Raw genomic sequence first — 19,789 nt, 5'->3', positions numbered from 1 at the left:
ACCACGAAGATGAAAATAAAATTGAGAAATATGTGAAAACGATGTCCCGTACTAGAGAATGGGAGATTAAGTTTATGATCCGTTTTGTGGTTACTGCAATATAATTGTGAAATCCTGATAGATTTTGTGTACGCCTTTAAAGTTTCTAATTTCACATGTTTCAAATATTAATGTCGTTACCTCCTCCTTGGCTGAGATCAAATCCTAATGTTAGTGGCCTGAACATAGACCGGTTGGTGATTGGATGGATATGCTTCCGAAAAATAATTTTGAAATGTTTGGTTCTATTTATTTAGTAAAAGTATGAAACATTTTCACTAATAACTAAAATACTCTTAAAATAATGGGGAATCATATTTTAAATTGATTTAATGTTCATTATTTTATATTGTCACCTGCTGCACCATTTTTTTAAGACCGATTGCATCCAAGACCGGTTTGTGTGATTCGAGAATTGATACAGATGAGGTCAGTAAAAAAAAAAAGGCCGGTTACAGAATCATGGGAGAGGACAAAAAAGTAAAAATGACAAGTGATAGTTCTGTTCTGCTCTATAAAGGCTATGTCGTGTGAGTTGTAAGGAATATAAAGTTCTGAACATTGCAAAGTATTTGAAGAATCAAGATCATCACCATCAATTACTTGACAAGTTATTTGGTTTTACTTTTTAAGGTTAATGTGAAGACAGAAAAGGGTATTTTGCAAAGAGGTAAATAGGAGACAGAGATGAAGGAGGGCCCTCATAAGTCATAGCCAAAGTTGCTTTCTGAAGAGACAGTTTCTGATTGCTTCCATGTGAGTTGAGTAGGCTGTCACTATTCAAGCTTAGACTATGTCTCTCTCCAAAAGAAATGACAGATCATTCTGATTGATTAAAAAAAAAGAAGAAGAAGACATCTGTATGATCCAAAATCTGAATAATAATGGCCTTAAACATAAACCAAAAGCTTTTTCACTGTTGACTGAAAACATAACTGCTGTTTCAAATGCTAAAGAGATTGTTCCATATGCACAAAAGCACGAATGATTAATTCACCAGTGTCATGAATCTCCAGCCAGGTGTTCCACTTTCCAGGTTTGGTGAGAAGCTATGTGCTTGTGTGAAGGAGTATATAGCTGCCAAGAAGTACACAAACTGAAAAAAAAAAAAAAGACAAAACCACTCGAAAAGAAAATGTATAATCTAAAGTATAGGTACCTCCATCTTCTCCATAAGTTCTTTGGCGGATGGGGCAGAAATAACGATATTACGAGCTCCTGGCTTAATAAAACCTTCTTCAACTCCAGTGTCAAATAAAGCAAGCAAACTGTTATAGTAACCATCAACATTCAAAAGACCAACCTGCAGAGATAATACAATCCCACATCATCAAACAAACATACTAATAGCTTTTCAGTTTCTAAAGCAAAAGGGAAATGGTGTCAAATACCGTCTTCTTATGAATACCAAGCTGTGCCCATGTTATCATCTCCAGCAGTTCCTCCATAGTTCCATAACCTCCTGATTAAACAAGAAGCCAATTCATCTTTTAATAAATGAAGAAACTTATATAAACTTGCTAGAATTTTCGAAATAAGAGAAACTCGCCAGGGAGCGCAATGAAGGCTTCAGCTTCTTGAGCCATCGCAGCCTTGCGCTCGTGCATGTCTTCAACAATTCTTACATCTCCAACAGTCTCACCAGATATCTGCTAAACCTCATCCGACCCAAATGTAAGTAACAAAAACCAAAATGAAGACACCTAATCCAAAATTCAACCCTCAAACTTTTCATCAAGTTTTCTAGAGTAAACATACCTCAACAGGCATCAGAGCTTTTGGAATGATCCTACATTTACAGATGATGCAATACAAAAATGCTCTTAGATGTATGGAACTTTTAAGCTGCATCTAATGGAAATGAAGGAGAGTGGAAGAGACTCTTAAACTAACCCGAGCACATGACAACCACCTTCTGAGACTCTCCTAGATATCAGACCCATTAGCCCAACACTTCCTCCGCCATAAACCAAATCTATCTTTCTCTTCACCTGCAATTCACACCAATCTTTAGAGAGCCATAAAAATCTACTGATACATTTATTCACAACAACACATGTTTCAGAGCCACAAACAGAATCACTGACTATCAACAAAATTGCATTCAGACATCCTCAAGTAAGTTTGTTTCAAATAGCAAAATTCATTCAAAGAGTCACAAACTAGGAATAAACTACATAAAGGGTAAACACCAAATCTAAACATTTTCCACTTAAAAGCAAATTCTGTCACAACACATAAAAAAAGGCAACCCATGTCTGTCATCTTCCACAAGAACAAGCAATCTGGTTATAAAAAGTTTGTATTTTTGGCTATCAAGACACCAGAAAAGTTCTGATTTTTCCGTTCCTTTTGCAAGAAAAGTTCATATCTTTATCACCAGCACAACGATATTTGATTAGAAAAAAGAAGAAGAAAGAAGAGCAAACCAGTTCATTGCCAAGTTCGATTGCAGCATCGCTGAAAACTTCTCTGTAACCAGAGTGACTTCCGCAAAAAACACAAATTTTCCTGAAATTGCTTCTCTGGTTTTCCTCCATTAATATTCTGCAAAATCCAACTTTTCAAGAAGCCGTTATAAAAGCAAATCGGGGAAAAAGGAAGCAGACACCAGAGTGAACAAGGCGACAAAATTAAACCTCTCTCAGATGGTACTATTTTTGGACGCAATGCCCAAATAATTTTGAAATGCATAGTACATCTGATTAAGGACAAATAAAAGCCCAAAGGGAAGCCAATATATTAAAGCAATACAACTGTGTCAATTTATTTGTATATTGTCTTTATATTATTTTCTAAGAAAACAAGTCTGAATTGTGGGCAAAAGATTCACACAATATGTAAATATCTTCAATGACAAGAATATCCAGCATTTTTTTCTATAGAATTCATGGATTAATTAATCCTGCTTTCAATTTGATATCTACTTCGGCTAACATTACAAATAATTCTGCATTTTGGGTGGTGGAGAAAAATAAACAGTGATAAAATTTGAGACAGTGGATCCTAAACTGTTTTTAAAGAACTTACATTTGGTAGTTAAAATGCAGCTAAAAAAGCCCAAAATTAATATGTTTTAGTGATTAAACTCTTAGCTAACAAAACTGCATGCTGCTCACAGTTTTTCTTCTTCTTGAAGCTATAATTAGAAAGAGTTATTGAAACAAATCTTAATAATAATATTTGAGAAACAAAAATCCCCTTAATTCCAGCACTATAGCTCTACAAAACTAAAAAGAATTCACAAACAGACACCAAAAAGAACTAATAACTTTTTCCTTCCCTTTCACACACAATTTAAAATCGAATAATCTTATGTACAAGCAAGATGGCTCCCTTCTACGCATTATTCACCGGCCTTTGTGGCTTCAGGGAAAAAACTCGGCCACCGGAAAAAGTCGAGACGGGGAACCAGTCGTCATCTCCTCTAGAGACCAAAGAAAGAGAACAAACAAGCAATGACTTGCAGAACAAGGAATGCAATGATCTGCAGAACAAGCAAAGCGATGATCGAGATATCATTGCATCTGATGACGATAATAACGAGCTTCCGCTGCCTCCAGCTAGAAAAGCAGCGTTACGGGGAACATATTCGTGTAATAACATGGTGTTAGAAAAATCAGGGTCGACGACTAAGAAAAAACTGAGCGCGAGCCTGACGATCCAAATGCCGAGAGCGTCGTCGATGGCCAAGAAACATGACGGGGAGGAAGATAAATCTGTGAGGAAGAGGAAACTGAAGGCAAAGAATTCGATTCTCGTACGTCCAATCATACTTGGAGAGAAATGTAGGGTTCTTGCTGAGCAAGAAGGAGGTGAAGATCACAGCCAAAGAATGCCAAATAACAGCATATGTCACCCTATATCCTTGAGTTCGATCTCTATTTCAAGAACCAACTCGAAAATCGACATGAATGCAATTCCGGTAAAAGAAAAATCAGAGGATTCAATTCAAAAGGAAGGAAAATAATATTGTAAAAAAACAACTGATATTATGATATTTAGAAAAAAATACTTAATGTCTTAAGAAGCTTTTTGAAACGCGATCGAGTTTGTAAATATCATGATCTTGAGAGCTTAAATATAGTGCTGCATGTGGAAAATTTTATAACAATTGATTCGACAGCATACACAATTAAAATGCATTTGACGTTTTGGAACCTATGATCTAGAAGAATTTGACAATAAAGCTTTGTGATATTACTCAAAATTAATTTATAATTTGTAAAACCTTTCACTTTTTGCTAATCAAAGATTGCAGAGAGGACACGTGCATTAAAATAATTGGTAAAAAGAATTGGAATTGTTTTTTTTTTTTGGTATACTTTATCGTATAACTCCTAACGGAAAAAGAAGAGAAAAAAAAACACTTTCGAACCCAAATATCTCAAAATTTAAGACTTTTGAGATAATTTTGAAATTTGAGATAAGTTTGAGGGTATCTTAAAATTAAAGGACTTAAAGCACAATTTAGGAGTTTCGTATGAGGAAGGAGAGAGGAGGGCGTCGAAGGGTTTTAAGTTGCCGGCGACGTCTTTAGTGTTTCTCTTCAGCCTAATTTACCAGATTCGTTGCTGCTTTAGATAGCTTTTGGTCGACCCATTGGTTAGTCTTTCTTTCCCCTGACATGGCTTCTCACTCCTTGTTCTTTCGTTACCAGAACTGAGAAATTTCGGGTTTTTCTTGTTTGGCTATCCTCCGGCAAAACTAATTCCGACAACTCGTTTGGTCTCTATCATGGTTTCCCAGCTAAGAGTTTTAATTTCAGTAGAAAATTATGGTTTCCGATGAGATTTAATTTGTTTTTAGACCAAATAAGTATGATCCTTTTTAGCAGTTAAATTCTAGCGATTTGGTATCTGTTTTGTTCGGCCTTATTGATAGAGCTTGAAAAATTTCTCAAGTGTCTTTCTTTGCATTGGATTTGGTGCTTGTGCAGACTCCCAAGAAAGTTAAGATGGATTGTGAGGAATCTCTCATTCTGATTAAACAAGGAGCTGAAGCTGTAAGTGTGTCTGTGTGGATCAGTGTATATGTTTTGTTTTGTTTTTGAAAAAATTAAGTCTTTATAGTTTTGTTTCAGAGGGTGTTCGAGTCTACATTCGTGGGAAGAAGATCCGTTGTCAAAGAACGGTTCTCGAAGAAATATAGACACCCAATTCTGGATTCGAAACTCACACTCAAACGTTTGAATGCTGTTGGTTTCTTCTGCATCACCTGTTCTTGTTTCCTCGTTGAATCCTTAAAGAAAAGTAGAAATCCATTCAAGTGTTCATTTTCTATGTTCCTACGTTTCTTTGAATATAGGAGGCTAGGTGTATGACAAAGGCAAGAAAGCTCGGGGTTTGTACTCCAGTTCTCTATGCAGTGGATCCTCTGCTTCACTCCTTGACACTTGAGTACATTGAGGGCGTCTCTGTTAAAGACGTTTTCCTTGAGTTTGGAGCCAATGGGATTGTCCAAGAACGGTTGGATGATGTCGCTGCTCAGATTGGGGAGGCCATCGCTAAGCTCCATGATGGTGGCTTGGCTCACGGTGACTTGACCACATCAAACATGTTAGTCAGAAGCGGAACAAATCAGCTGGTAAGTGTCTTCAGAGGGTCTGATATGCTCACTCGATTAGCGACTTACAGTTCATGATCTGACCATGGATATTGTCTTCCCTCAGGTACTAATTGATTTCGGCTTGAGTTTCACATCGACCTTGCCTGAAGACAAAGCTGTTGACTTATATGTGCTTGAAAGAGCCTTACTCTCAATGCATTCTTCATGTGGGAATGTGGTAAGAGTGATGAATAAATTCACTACTTTTGCTGGGTCTATTGCTGTATCAAATGGCGTATTTTGCTTTTGGAATGTAGATGGATCGTATACTGACAGCTTATAGGAAGTCCTCAAAGCAATGGTCAGCCACGTTTAACAAGCTTGCGCAAGGTTCTATCAAACCCTCTTCAACGTCCCTTCTTATAACTAACTCTGTTTTCGAATATTGAAAATGTCTACTTTTGGTTATGCAGTGAGGCAACGAGGGAGAAAGCGGACTATGATTGGATGAGCCGAGGTCTCTAGTGGTCGTGTCCTTGTCTCCTTAAACCTCTGACTACAAAGCCACCCTATGATCGAATAGAGGTTGGAGGACTATGCATGCGTTGAATGTTTTTAAACACATGTATACTGCTCTGTTGTGTTATTCGATTGCAATCCAATTTGTTTATCATTACTACATTGTCAATTAAGATTGTAAACCCCAAAATTTCCATGTATGTTTGTTTACCTATACATACATCTAAAGACTTCTTTCTTCGTCTAGGGTTCTAAAAAACTAAGAACTTTCACATTCCTTAGATCCTTGCCTTCCAAGCACAGGCTTTGAGGAGTTTTCGCGTTCATCGAGATTCCATATGAGATTTTCTTAGAGTTTGTCGAAGCTAAAAAACTTATTATGAAACAAGAAAAAAAAAAACTAAAAACTCCTTGAGAGAGCGTTATGTAGTTTATATCTGTAAGGCATGGAAAAGTTCGTTGATAGGCATAAAATTTGGTATTGATTTTGTTTAACTCATTATGTAGCAATTTTTTTCCGGTCAGTTTTGATTGATATAACCAGTTATGCATTGTTATATATTATGCAAGTAATACTCGTGATAGCACCATGATTATTAATAACGGTTAATTAGTTACTATAATTATCAATCATGTCAACAAACATATGACAAATAAAGAACGTACAAATACCTTCTTGCACATAACGGCTTCGATAACTAACCAAATCACTTTTCGTATATAAGGGGGGAAAAAAATTAGATGAAGCTAAAAATAAGAGGAAATGGAAACCAAGTTGTTTCTTGGAGCCCTATTATGTATAGGCCTTGTGATACAAGTCACCAACGGCGAGGAAGACAACCCTCTGATAAACCATTACGCTGATTACGAATCGATCCATCCCAGCGAATATTACAGCTCCGATTTCGAGCTCAAAGACGGAACAAATGTGATCTTCGAAGCCATCAATGAATTGAAAGGAATCAAGAAACCAAAAGCAGGTTTCCAGTGCAGCATTGGCATGAAACACTGGACTAGGTCTCTTCCTGGAGACCTTTTCTTCGCCAAGTTCTTCTTTTACCGGGTTAACCCGAACGCAAAGGTGATTAACCGGTGTCATTTCCGGTCTAATCTCGGTTATGTCAATCTCAATATCGAGATCAGCCCTGCGCTCGGAAGACGGTGTCCTGGCTACAGATGCATTTTAGCGATCAAACGTGAAGGTCTGTTGATGAAAGATACTAACGAACTTTATCCTTGGACTCCTTGGCCTCACCGTCACATTCAACCTAAGCTTCCTGGAATCACCAAGAGATTCCCCTGATTGATAGATATCTTCTTCTCTTTTTTTGGTTCTCCCTTCAAGAAGATATTATTGATGATACAAAAATAAAACATTGTGTAGTTTTCTCCCCAAAAAAAAAAAAAATGGTGTAGTTCAGAAAATGTTAATCATAATTCGAAAATTTCTAGTAAAATGAACTTTTTTCCTTATTTTTGTTTTTCGATTTCAATGAAGAGATTTAGTCAGAGACCACAATGAATAGATAGACCACGCAAAAATATTAAACTTTGCCAAGGAAATAAATATCTCTCACCGTCCGTTCTATGTACCAATTGGACCTTAAAATTCTCATTTAGTTTTTATACTAAGGTATATTAAAAGACTCTTTATCTTGAAAACTGATTGATATGAGATAATTCGTTAACAGGTTAATCTTTTATGATTTTCTAATCTTTATGATCAGTTATTTTGGTAATTGGATTAGTTCATGTTATGCTTTCCCCCAAATTAATACTAATGCAGAGAGATGACCAATTGACCAGTGGGAGAAAAAAAAGGTTTCTTTTTTCCGTACGGAATGAGAGAATCTATACTCCCTCTGTTCAGAATTAGTTGATGTTTAAGGTTTTTGCACACAGATTAATGATGCATTTAATATTTATTTTTTCTATACTAAAAAAATTATCTATAATTCATTTAAATATTATTTAGCCAATAAGAAAACAATTTGCAGAATATAAAAAGTCAAAAACAATAAAAATTCATTAAATTTTACATTGAAAAGTGAGAACATCAAATAATTCTGAACAAAAAAACCTCATAAAACATCAAATAATTCTGAACAGAGGGAGTATATGATTGCAGAGGGAGTATATGATTGCTTACTCACTTCCTCCCCTTTATTGCATTACAAAAATAAGAAAAAAGAAAAACGTATTAGTTAACGAGTAAAACCGTATTTATTTATTTATTCATTTAAGAGTATGTACTGTAGTTACTAAATTGAACAAAAACATTTTATATAATAAATAAAGGAGTTCTGTTTGAAGTTTACTACTAGTAAAAAACGGAAAGCAGCAATATATATTGAAGATATAAAAAAAAAGACAACGAAAGTATTGAGACATCATAACTTAAAAGGTGATGATGAAGATGAATCCCAAAACCATAGTTACTAATTTCCTCATCATATTCCTGCTGCAAATCTCCAACTTCTCCATCGTTGTCTTCTCTTTACAAGCGAGAGTAAGGAAAGGTTATACAACGGAGTATAGCATACGACCAAGCACTGTCACAAATATCGTCTTCTCTAACGAACTATATGGTCTCAAGAAAGGAAACGCTGGTTTTGTATGCGCTCACGGTCCCAAGGCTTGGAAAAAGAGCAAACCGGGAGACCGGTACGTTGTGCTTCAGTTCGAGCACAGCGGTCGGCTCAGGTACAAATTCATACATTGTCATGTCCGGTCGAATCGTGGGTATGCCAATATTCCTGTCTATATTCATCCAGACACCTCGGCTATGTGTTACCCTAGTTATGTCTGTCGTTACTCAATTAGAAAAGATGGAGTTTATTACAAACCTGAGAAGAAGCTCTATTCATGGGTACCGTATCCACCCAAAGGACGCCTTCCCAAGGCTTGAAAGTGATTATACATATTGATGATGATGATGTACGTGTGCATTGTAACTTATAAATGCATAATCTAATAGGTCCATTTCAAAATATTATCACTCGAAATCAATAAATTAAAGAAATATATTAAATTGTCAACTAAACATAAGATGCTAAACTGTTTTGCAAATGTGGAGACATATTTGGTAAGTCACAAAGTACCTTTTATTTATTGTTGATGCAAAAAGGTCAGTGATCATTTGTAGTTTAGATTGGTTTAGGAATCAAAATCTTATTTTTAATGACAAAAGATCGAAATTTAGGAATGATAGATATGGCTTTGTATACTGAATATATAATAAAATAATCCGGATGAAATGTATTCAATCAGGAGTTATAAAGACAAGATTTGGGATCGGAATGAAGAAATAATTAAGTGTATAGTGTAGTTTTCGAGTATTGAAATTGTCCTTTTTCTTGTGTCCTCTTCTCAACCAAGGGGATCATAATATAGTTTCCTCTTCTCAACCAATGACAAAAAGGTGAGGTAAATTAAAATATTGATCAATCGAATGGGATCATAATGTAGAGGGTAACTCGGATCAACTATTAATTTGATTTTCGAGTCAATGCAAAACCTAGGTTCAAAATAAGGGCTTACTGATAGCACATATATAGACATGTCACATGTGAACATTACAAGAGATAAACTACTTTTTTAAAGCACATAGACATGTCACATATCGTAATAATCAGTTAATTCAACTCTAAATATAGACGCAAAATTAAAAAAAAAAATCATGAACAAATGTAAATGGATTGTGATAGTTGGCACTTGGCGCGGACGCGGACGTAGATGTTTCAGGCCATTGAAAACAAACAGGCCTGACCGCCTGAATATAGTTTTCCCACTAAAAAAAGGTAAAAAAATGGCGAAATGCCAGTTCTGTTAGCTTATAACTTTTTTTTTTAATGGACATTTATGGGTTTTTGACATATCAAAGCTAAATGTCCACATAAAAATAACAATCAAACCATTAAATGGCCTTTGCAACAGATTTCAGTTTTAAAAACCTTTTTTTTTTAAACTAAGCATAAAGAACAAACCAAATCTCTAAATCCAAAGGTAAACGACAAGAGACAATTTATCACGACAAGGGAGAAAAAAAAATGACGTTTAACATTGATAAATTTGTAAAAACCCTAGCGTGGTTCCTTCTGATGCACGTCACCGTGGTTTCCCACGCCGGGAGATCACATTTCGTCACAACGGAGCTAGAGATACGTAATGAAATGAAAGGCTTGAAACGTCCAGAAATCGTTTACCACTGTCAAGCTATAAACAGTGGCCTTGACTACGGATGGCGACGAGCCAAAAGCCCACCATTGGGCCATACCTTCAATGTACTCTTGGAAGGTGGCCAAAAACTAGAGGAGGAGATTCACCGATGCCATTTCCGGTCCGTTCTCGGTACAGCGAATGTCGATATCCGTATGACAGCGATCGATGCCGAGATTTGTAATTATCACAACGAATGTGCCGTTCATGTTGTCACACCGGAAGGGATAATGTTTGATGGTAAAGAGTGGGATTTTGAAGAGAGGTATCCGAGGCTGATACCGAGGAAATATCTCGAAGCTAAGTGGAAACCGTGGCCACGACGAGGTAGCCAACGTCGCTCAGGGGGTTTACAATGATTTAGTGCATGCCCATAAGGCTAAACCATCAAACGAATATATGAATCATTGGGTTTTCATGTATTAGAGACAGATGGTGGTACTCAAACGGAGGAGTTTGTTAAGAGATTTCTGATGAACAATACGTTGGAGTTATATATAATTAATACATTACGTTGGAATTTTTGTTATATTTTCTTTAGTGTGGGCATTGTTATGAATTACACTTTACATATTAGTCTGTTGTACCAATAATTTCAAAAACAAAAAAAAATCATCCTTAAATATTATTTTTCAGTTAAATGACTAATTGATTACTTGATCAATACAAAAGTGAAAATCAGACCCAGCACTGAATACTGTGGCTTGGGTTATGCGATATGCGATTTGGAGTCCCACCGAGAGGATGTTAATTAGGCAAGCTAGTATCAGCATCCGTTTGAAACTTAAAAAAAAAAAAGAGAGAGAGATTAATTTTGTTAGCGAGTAATTAGGCTCCTCAGAAAAAAACTATCGTCAATATTCATTTCTTTTGTTAAACCGTTTTTTTTATATATATATTTTAGGTCTTGTAATGAGTTGTATCTCAGTTGTTCTTTGTAATTCTTCTGTAAATTCGATTTGAAATCTATATAATAATTTATACGTTAAAACATATGAAAACAAATCTGAACCATAGTAAAAAAAAAAAACCAAAACCTATTTTTTGTGGTTTACCCGATGATGTTAATTCGTTTTACGAAATAGTTTATGAAGTCAATTAATACCTCATTTGGATGAAAAATCATCAATCTGCATTAAAAAAATCTAAATAGTTTGCATTAAAAAAAGTACATCTATTTTTTTAAAAAGTGCGTTTGTCAAAATTTTTGAATATCTATTTTGATCATAAATACTTTAGATAAAGAAGGTTAAAAATTTCGTTAAATGATGTTGATCAAAATGATATTGGCATATTGCTACAATATTTAACGGCGCTAAAGTAAAATTTAGATACACGTACTTCAAAATGACTTGTTAATGTAATATTGTCATTTTCAGTGTTTAGATTTTTGGATGTACTCGTAATGACATAACTATTCCGTCTAACGTCTCCGATGGTATAACAGAAAACTAATTTTAAGTACCAAAGACAAGCTTTAGCGCAACTAACATACACGTGTGTGAAAAATGTACGCATCTTCGAAAATATTGTTAGAAGTTATAACAATAATGTTGTTTTCTTTTTATAAGTGGTGTAACAAATCAGTTGGTATCACTAATTTCTTGGAGATAACTTAGGTCCTTTTTATTATTATCCGACAATATACACTAATTTTTGTAATTGGTTATCTCGTTAGTAGCTAAAAAACTATTTTCCTTCCATAACTTTTTGTTTCCTTTTGTAAATATATAAAACCAAAAGGGATTTAGAGTGTCATCAAAAAATAAAATCAATAGGAGTTAAGCATTAGAGAAGGTTTTTATAATAAAAGAAGAAGAAGGGAAGAAAAAAAGAGAGAGAGAGAGAAATGAGAGGAGAAAATAGTGTTGCCAATAAAGCCCTAGTTTGGTGCCTTGTAATGCAAGTCATCATATTTCAAGGGAACTCGGTTGAAGTTGGAGACGTGTCTTTCACGCTATTGATGAGGAACGAAATGTACGGCTTAAAACGTCCATTGGTTGCCTACCGATGCACGTCGTCTGAGAAATCTCTCCGGTGGCATGAATCGTTTCCCAGATCGGAATTTGCATGGGATTTCGATGTCCCGCCGTTTGGAACCGGCGTGGTGATTCACCGGTGCCAGTTCCTGTCGAGCCAAGGGACAGCTGATGTCGAAATCAAGACGTTGTCGATGACATCTGTGTTGTGCGGAGGGCATTTGTGTAAATACGTCATTAGGCCGGACGGTATATATTTCGTTGGTTTTGAGACCTATTATCCTCACAGCTTTTTGTTAAGATTTCTGGAGTTGGTAAGGCCTGTTGACAAGCTTGTCGAGCCATGGAAGGCATGGTCTCCGCGGCAGCTAAAGGCTTTACGTGCGGATCGCAACCGTACCAGGTCAGGCGATGACAGAGACTATGATGATGACGACAAGGAAGACGACGATTAGGTGTAGAACAGATCATTTCTGCAATGTCACTTACCAAAATAGCAAAACTTAAGCAAAAAGAGGAGAGAAGAAATGTTGAAGAAAAATAGAAGTAGTTGATTTTCTTGGTGTGATATGTACAGATTGATCGTGTTGGTAGTGTCTTTTTGTATCTTAAAGCTTTAACATAATCTGTTGACCAAATGCCCAAATTTCTTAATTCTTTATCGTAATTTAGAAACACGTACGCATTTTTTAATGTATTTTTTGGCCTTTTCTTTTCATTTTGTATCCACTCTATTGAACTATAATTTTCTTGCCTTTTTTATTCATCAAGCGTGGCTAACTCGATTGGAAATTACAATCTAAAGATCAAATGTCGGTTTAATTGGACTAATGATGATTATTGGCAAACTTTGGTTCAGCTTCTCAATGAATATAATGAAAACAAGGTGCTGGCTGGCGAGCATTTAAATGGTAACGTTTTCTTTTAAAGGAGACTATAGTTTGGTAAAAGGCAAATGTGGTCGAGGTATTAGTCTTTGCGCAACTCATAGAAGATAAAAGAACAAGCCATAACCGATTAACAAGACTGCACATTTGATGTTTAAACATCACTCACGTTACAAACAGAAATACCTTAAGGAAAACTGAGAGACATTAAAACCAAGTTAAGAAAAGTAGACAACAGTAATGAAATTTACTGTTTTTAGACATTACAAATGTCTTATCCTGAGCCACTTCTTACCGTCTCACAACAACCACCACCAAGGTCTTCCAGATGGAGGAGGAGGAGATCTCCTGTAGTAGAAGGCTTTGTGAGCTTGAGGAGGAGGAAGAACTTTCAACGGTGGTGGAGGAGGAAGAGCAAGAGGAGGAGAATAAACCGGAGTAGGACGAGGAAGAGTTACCGGAGGTCGATACATGGGCGATGGAGGAGGAGGAGGAGGATATAGCGTCTTGTAGTTAGTGGAAGTTTGCAGGAGTTTTCTGTTGTTGTTGGCTTCAGCAACTGTGAATAAGATTGCCAATAGCAAAACTAGGGTGCAGGAAAGACCTAGAGACACCATTTTTCAGGTTAATGTTAAGAACCTTAGACTTAATTATGTTTATAGGTCCAGTTTATATATATAGTACATGGAAGTTCTCTTAATGGCTTCCCACTAACGCTAGGATTTATTCAACATCGTAGTTTTCAAGTATATATTAGCCGGCTTTGATTTTTTTTTTTTGCATTTTAAATTTCTCTTCTTTTCCTTATCGAGGCCTCCCTCTAATAAGTATGCTTGCTTAATGCTTAAACAGTGGCATTAACTATAAATTATTGAAGAAAGAGGATTTTCTTTTGGATTATCAAATTTTCAAAGATTCGGCTAATTACTTATAAATAAATTATATGTTGATCAGATTAATGTTTTTCTGACATGTTATGAATACCGTTCTACAAAAGCACCTTAACAACCCTATTTTCGTTGGAAGACTTTCTCAGGTGATTATCACATAAACCATTAGCTCACTTTTAAAAAAAAAGACGGTCCCTTATAAGATTGTATAAACGTGTCCAAAAGAACCAAAAATAAAACAATCTATTTTGCCAATTTACAAAAAAGAACAAAAAAACCAGCAAAGTAATAAAAATAGACAAACAATATAGTTACACTGTTATTTTCTTAATTGCTATCCCAAATTTCTTCATTGGGTGCAAATAATTTTTCAAATGATTATTTTGCATATAATTTTACTCTTAAGAGAAAAAAAATCAACAAAGTAATAAAAATGTGGATGTCGAAGAATGACTTGTTCCTCCCCTTGACCCGCGGCAAAAACTGAATCTTTAGCCGTTACATTTCTAAAAATAGTAGTTTCTGTACAAATACTATCAATGCCCAAAAAAAAAAAAAAATTGAGTGAGCAAGAAAGAAAGAAGAAAGAACAAAAAAAACAGAATTACACATATGGGAACCAAAAAAATTCCCAAAACCCTAGATGGGAACTTTGTTCTTATAATACTTATCATCACCACCTTAATGATGGTGACTCACTCCCATGGATTTCAACTAGAGATCAGGAACGAACTCTCGGGTCGGTACAGAAAACTTGTGTACAAATGCTGGTCTCGAGACAACGATCTTGGGTGGAGAGAAAACTGGCCAGATCAGCACAAGGACTGGTCCTTTGCCATGTCGCTCTTCCACACATACTTCCACTGCAACTTCCGTACAGGATACGGACGCGTGGACAATCAGCTAGTTGCCTCGTGGAAGATGAAAGAGCAGTGTGGGGACAGGTCCAAATGCACTTGGGTGGTTAAGAAAGACGGTCTCTACTTGAGACATTGGAAGACCATATTCTTTAGTAACAAGTATGGCAACGAGAGGTGGGATGAGTATGTTCCACATGATGTTCTTCAGAAAGCTTGGAGCTAAATTAAACAATCTGGCGATGTTGATATTATGAGAAAATTGAACGCGTCAATGTCGTGATTTTCGTGTCTGTATGTTGTTATTCCTGCTAATAAAAGCAAACTATGTGTAACTATATATGGTGATATTGAAAAAAAAGGACTTATATATGTTGTTATATTCGTCAACATAGTCATCAGCACTTTATCTTTTTTCCTTGGGATTTACTCTCTCTTCTATTTCCAAAAATAGATGAAAATAGCTTCTAGTACTTCTAAATTTAGAAGCCGTAACAGTAACGGTCTAATTCTCATTGAACATTTATATATCGGTTACATCTTCACGTGTCTCAAATTGTTCCGTAAGCCTCAAGACTCGACAAAATCAATAGTTAAGAAAACATTAGCGATCGTTGAATCCAAATGGGGAGAAACATGAAGGGCTGGTTCTTCTTCTTCGTGGCGACTGCTGTGGTGGCAGCGCTGTTACCGGCACCAACCATGGCGGGTCGTCTAGAGCTAAAGAACGAAATCTCAGGGGTCTCTAGTGTCCGGAAAGCGAAGCTGGCCGTGAGGTGTTGGTCAAACGAGGACGACCTTGGTTGGGACATGCTAAAGCCAAAGCAATCTCGGGTATGGAAATTCACGACCATGAACATGTGGCCGTTTCAGAAAACCGAGTTCCGGTGCCAGTTTAGGAGTGGGTTTGGAACAACGAGCCAAGACGTGGTGACAGTGTTCTCTGTCAAGAACGGGTTTAGGAAGGGGTGCGGAGAAGGAGGCGACGAGTGCATTTGGGTAGCCAAGAGAGATGGATTCTATCAAAGAAAGATTGTGAGAGATGATGAGGATGATGATGATCACAAGGACTTTGTTGATGTCCTCAAAAGCAAATGGGTTTGGAAATGGTGATTCTTTTAATCTTCTTGTGGTAATTATAACACACAAAAACAAATCATTAGAGTAACATTGTTCGGATTTCAAACCCATATCAATGTTTCTTGTTCATTTTTACCCCTTTGTGTTAGGGGTTATAAATATACATGGAGATTTTTTTGTTCTGACGTCATATACATGAAGATTAACTATACTACACTAAATAAAGCTTACATACTCGTCTGTCTGTCATTAAATAAAGCCGCTAATTACACAAATGTATAAAAGCTCTTATGAAATGTAAAATAAGAGCATCAGATCACTAAAAATCTATTACCAATATTATAATAATAAAATAATAAATAGAAGAAAACAAAAGCTAAAAAAAGCAAAAATCAATGAAATGGAACCAAACAAAAACGTTGTTAAAAAACTGGCCCAAACAAAAAATTTCGGCCAATTCCTATTTGACACTTAGCATAAGGAGCGTTCCTAAAACTCTTTATATAATGAACAATTCTAATAAAAAAATTCATTGTTTCTTTTTTTAAAAACCAATTTGTCTAAAAAATCGTGCCAAAAAAACTTATCGGAGATGGTCTAAGAGTCTCTAGCTCAAGGCTAAAATAAACGTGAACTTTCGTTTTGGAGGTATGAAGCCTTTATAAATTGCAAGTTTGAGTTTACAAAATAATTCAAACAATAATAAAAGAAAGAAAAAAAAAAGTCTTCGCGTTGACTTTTTAAAATGGATAGAAGAAACTCAGAAAACGCGCTTCTTTCGCGCGTGTGGAAATATTTATCTCCTTTTTATCAAAATATTTATCTCCTTTTTATCAAAATATTTATCTCCCAGAACAGAGAATATCTCGCCGCTTCAAATCCCAGTTTTTTTTTTCCCATGAAAGATGCCCGAGTCGTCTCGAGCTGGACAGATTTAACTCGTGACTCAGCTGTTTACTTGCTCTTCACGTTTGCAGCCATCAAAGTATCTCAGTTCCTCTACCGTTGCTTTAAATCCCCTGAAACGTCGTCGTTTTCTATGGAGACCCACCCAGAAGCTCTCCGGCGAGATCGAATTCTTTCCAGCAAACTTTACTTCGAAGTCCCCAAATCAAAGGTAATCTATTATGCTCTACAGGTTTTGTGTGAGCTTGCCTTCACAATTTGACTGACGAATTTGTTTGATCGACAGGTTTCGATTATCTATTCATCTGCTTACGACATCTCGTTCATGGGGATTGAGAAATTGTGAGTAATTACCCAATCTTAACTTTTAGTTTTGTCTCCGTTGACCAATTTTGAGAATTTGTTGAATGTCTGTGGGCTTCTCTAGTCTGAGAATATGTTAAAACTTGAAAGTTTCGAACTTTATCATTCTCAGTTTAACATATTCGTTTGATGAATATGTGCAGGCATCCATTTGATTCGACCAAGTGGCGTCGAGTTTGCAAGTTCCTTGTTTCTGATGGGTTTCTGGAGGAGAAATCTATCGTCGAGCCTCTAGAAGCTTCAAATAGTGATCTTTTAGTGGTACTTAGTTTTTCTTAGATGTCTCAACTATACTTACAGTTGATCAAGTATCTAGATAGAACTGTGCATTCACGTGTGAACATTAGTCATATGATACCATTTATCTATGTAATAACGGTTGTGTAACCTTTTTGTTTGTGGTTGTTCTGTATCAGGTACACTCGTTGAACTACTTAAACAGCTTGAAAAGCAGTGCAACTGTCGCTAGGATAACCGAGGTAATGTGATTTAACATGACAAGGGAATGTCCAAGTTTTTTTGGTCATTCAATAATCTAACTTGATTCTTGTTGAATTGAGATTAAACGTTTTGCTGTTTATTACAATGTATAGGTTCCACCAGTTGCTATTTTCCCAAATTTTCTTGTGCAGCAGAAAGTTCTTTACCCATTCCGGAAGCAGGTAGAAGAATCATTTGTTCTTTGCATCTTTGATTGTTTTTCTTTCAGAGAAATCTGTATTTGTGGAGTTATATTACAAAGTCGGTGTGTGACAGGTTGGTGGGACAATTCTGGCAGCTAAACTTGCAATAGAACGTGGATGGGCAATAAACATAGGAGGAGGTTTTCATCATTGTACTGCCGAAAGAGGAGGCGGGTTTTGTGCTTTCGCTGATATTTCTCTTAGTATTCAATTTGCATTTCTTCGTCTAAGAATATCAAGGTAAACTTTTCTCTAATGGTTTCCGTTTTGCATTTATCAAGGACCTTGACATGTTAATCACTTCCCACGAATGTATTAACCCTTTAGTTCTTGACCTTGTTATACTCGAACAGGGTTATGATAATAGATCTTGATGTTCATCAAGGGAATGGCCACGAAACAGATCTCGGCGATGACAGTATGAAAACCTTTTTCTTATTTCATAATTTTTTTGTCTTAACGGTGTTCAATATGATGATAACAGTCTTTTTGTTTGTGTGCAGGTCGCGTTTACATTCTGGATATGTACAATCCTGAGATATACCCTTTTGTAATGCTTTTTGCAAGTCATTTCCATTCCTTTTAACGTTTAGTGCAGTTTCGTCTATGGCTTTTGTGTTTGCATTTAACAGTTGGATTTATCTGCTCTGTTTTTTTTTTTTCCTTAAAGGATTATAGAGCTAGGAGTTTTATCGACCAGAAGGTTGAAGTGGTGGTAAGCATAATATCTTTCACGTATCATCAGCTGGAACTAAGTTGATTGTTTTGTGTGACACTGTAATTCTTCGGTCCTTTTTCTCTCTATCAGAGCGGGACCACTACCGATGAGTATTTGAGGAAGCTAGACGAAGCCCTTGATGTATGCATTGGATTATCCTCGTTAATCTCTTGTTTCTTGTCGACGATTGATTATGAGCATGGGATGTTAAAGCGTAGCTAATGAAGCTGAAAGCTAGAAAAATTGGTTCCTTGAATAAAAAACATTGATATTATTTTGGTCTTAAGGAATCTTGAGAGAAAAAACTTATGATGGTGCTGTAACTCTCAGGTTGCTTCACGAAGCTTTCAACCAGAGTTGGTGGTTTACAATGCTGGTACTGATATCTTAGACGGAGACCCTCTGGGGCTTCTAAAGGTAAGCTTTACATGGCCTTTCTCTCTGAGTGGAATATACAAGTTTATTCCTCTGGTTACAATTGTCTCTAACTTGGTGACTTTGGTGGCAGATAAGCCCCGATGGGATAACTAGTAGAGACGAGAAAGTCTTCCGATTTGCAATGGAGAGAGAGATTCCTGTTGTGATGCTGACTTCAGGTGCGAGATTGAATCTAACATATAACCAAATACGTATGTTGCCTATGAGTAATGTTTATAAAGGATAAAAGAAGTTATGTTATTGTGCAGGTGGGTACATGAAGTCGAGCGCCAGAGTTATTGCGGATTCCATTGAGAATCTCTCACGTAAAGGCTTGATTCAGATGCGACCGGATTCAGTTTCCACTTGAACTGTTCTCTAGAGCCAAAGCTTCTATGCGTTGCCGTGTGTGAATAATATAACCGTCTTTGTGTGTTTGATTTTGTTCCTTTTCCGTTTTTTGTTTAAACGGAATGTAAATTGATAGAGCGAAGAACTATATTTTAAAATTTTGTGATAGTATTTTTAGCAATGAAAGTAGTTAATTTTTGTTGACAACTTTAGTTCTTATTTTTGGACATCAGGCAACTTTAGTCTTTAGTTCATGGTGGACAAAATTTAGCTCGTTCACATATATCGGTTTTTTTCAACCTGTTACGTTCGGTCAAAAGAAACTTTGAATAGCG

The 19,789-nt window shown here is 36.2% G+C and overlaps 8 protein-coding genes across 9 annotated transcripts; 6 read left to right on the top strand and 2 right to left on the bottom strand.

Moving 5' to 3' along the window:
* Positions 1-912: 912 nt before the first annotated feature.
* Positions 913-2,644, bottom strand: LOC18013314 (cytokinin riboside 5'-monophosphate phosphoribohydrolase LOG8). Its single transcript, XM_006394796.2, has 7 exons — positions 2,469-2,644; positions 1,933-2,030; positions 1,798-1,828; positions 1,589-1,688; positions 1,431-1,501; positions 1,199-1,342; positions 913-1,116 (listed from the first exon to the last, which is right to left on the bottom strand). Exons 1-7 carry the CDS (start codon positions 2,577-2,579, stop codon positions 1,042-1,044), a joined length of 630 nt encoding a protein of 209 aa, XP_006394858.1. The 5' UTR covers positions 2,580-2,644; the 3' UTR covers positions 913-1,041.
* A 1,871-nt stretch (positions 2,645-4,515) lies between these two features.
* On the top strand, positions 4,516-6,345 carry LOC18012694 (TP53-regulating kinase). 2 transcript variants are annotated; one of them, XM_006394794.2, is made up of 7 exons: positions 4,516-4,644; positions 4,979-5,044; positions 5,123-5,236; positions 5,347-5,625; positions 5,711-5,824; positions 5,904-5,976; positions 6,060-6,345. In XM_006394794.2, exons 2-7 carry the CDS (start codon positions 4,997-4,999, stop codon positions 6,095-6,097), a joined length of 666 nt encoding a protein of 221 aa, XP_006394856.1. In that variant the 5' UTR covers positions 4,516-4,644; positions 4,979-4,996; the 3' UTR covers positions 6,098-6,345. The 2 variants fall into 2 exon arrangements, with proteins under 2 accessions (XP_006394856.1, XP_024007332.1); XM_024151564.1 differs by lacking the exon at positions 4,516-4,644 and adding an exon at positions 4,839-4,857.
* Positions 6,346-6,868: 523 nt separating this feature from the next.
* Positions 6,869-7,408, top strand: LOC18012693. Its single transcript, XM_006394793.1, has one exon. It carries the CDS (start codon positions 6,869-6,871, stop codon positions 7,406-7,408), a length of 540 nt encoding a protein of 179 aa, XP_006394855.1.
* Positions 7,409-8,512: 1,104 nt separating this feature from the next.
* Positions 8,513-12,757, top strand: LOC18012692. Its single transcript, XM_024151060.1, is given in 3 exon segments — positions 8,513-8,798; positions 10,192-10,686; positions 12,246-12,757. Coding segments are annotated over 3 exon segments (1,293 nt in total).
* Positions 12,758-13,488: 731 nt separating this feature from the next.
* On the bottom strand, positions 13,489-13,806 carry LOC112083563 (leucine-rich repeat extensin-like protein 3). Its single transcript, XM_024151892.1, has one exon. The coding sequence runs from the start codon at positions 13,804-13,806 to the stop codon at positions 13,489-13,491; it is 318 nt and encodes a 105-aa protein (XP_024007660.1).
* An 841-nt stretch (positions 13,807-14,647) lies between these two features.
* On the top strand, positions 14,648-15,162 carry LOC18013198 (S-protein homolog 12). The gene has a single exon (XM_006394791.2). It carries the CDS (start codon positions 14,692-14,694, stop codon positions 15,160-15,162), a length of 471 nt encoding a protein of 156 aa, XP_006394853.1. The 5' UTR covers positions 14,648-14,691.
* Positions 15,163-15,560: 398 nt separating this feature from the next.
* On the top strand, positions 15,561-16,049 carry LOC18013107 (S-protein homolog 13). Its single transcript, XM_006394790.1, has one exon. The coding sequence runs from the start codon at positions 15,561-15,563 to the stop codon at positions 16,047-16,049; it is 489 nt and encodes a 162-aa protein (XP_006394852.1).
* An 830-nt stretch (positions 16,050-16,879) lies between these two features.
* LOC18013106 (histone deacetylase 2) lies at positions 16,880-19,652 on the top strand. Its single transcript, XM_006394789.2, has 13 exons — positions 16,880-17,133; positions 17,209-17,264; positions 17,429-17,546; positions 17,702-17,764; positions 17,879-17,947; positions 18,042-18,208; positions 18,322-18,386; positions 18,472-18,518; positions 18,639-18,683; positions 18,777-18,827; positions 19,017-19,103; positions 19,195-19,282; positions 19,373-19,652. Exons 1-13 carry the CDS (start codon positions 16,915-16,917, stop codon positions 19,471-19,473), a joined length of 1,176 nt encoding a protein of 391 aa, XP_006394851.1. The 5' UTR covers positions 16,880-16,914; the 3' UTR covers positions 19,474-19,652.
* The last annotated feature ends 137 nt before the right edge of the window (positions 19,653-19,789 follow it).

The sequence above is a fragment of the Eutrema salsugineum genome, unplaced genomic scaffold (assembly GCF_000478725.1).
Source record: "Eutrema salsugineum unplaced genomic scaffold, Eutsalg1_0 scaffold_6, whole genome shotgun sequence".
Lineage (NCBI taxonomy): Eukaryota > Viridiplantae > Streptophyta > Magnoliopsida > Brassicales > Brassicaceae > Eutrema > Eutrema salsugineum.
This window is presented reverse-complemented; position numbering and strand designations above follow the sequence as displayed.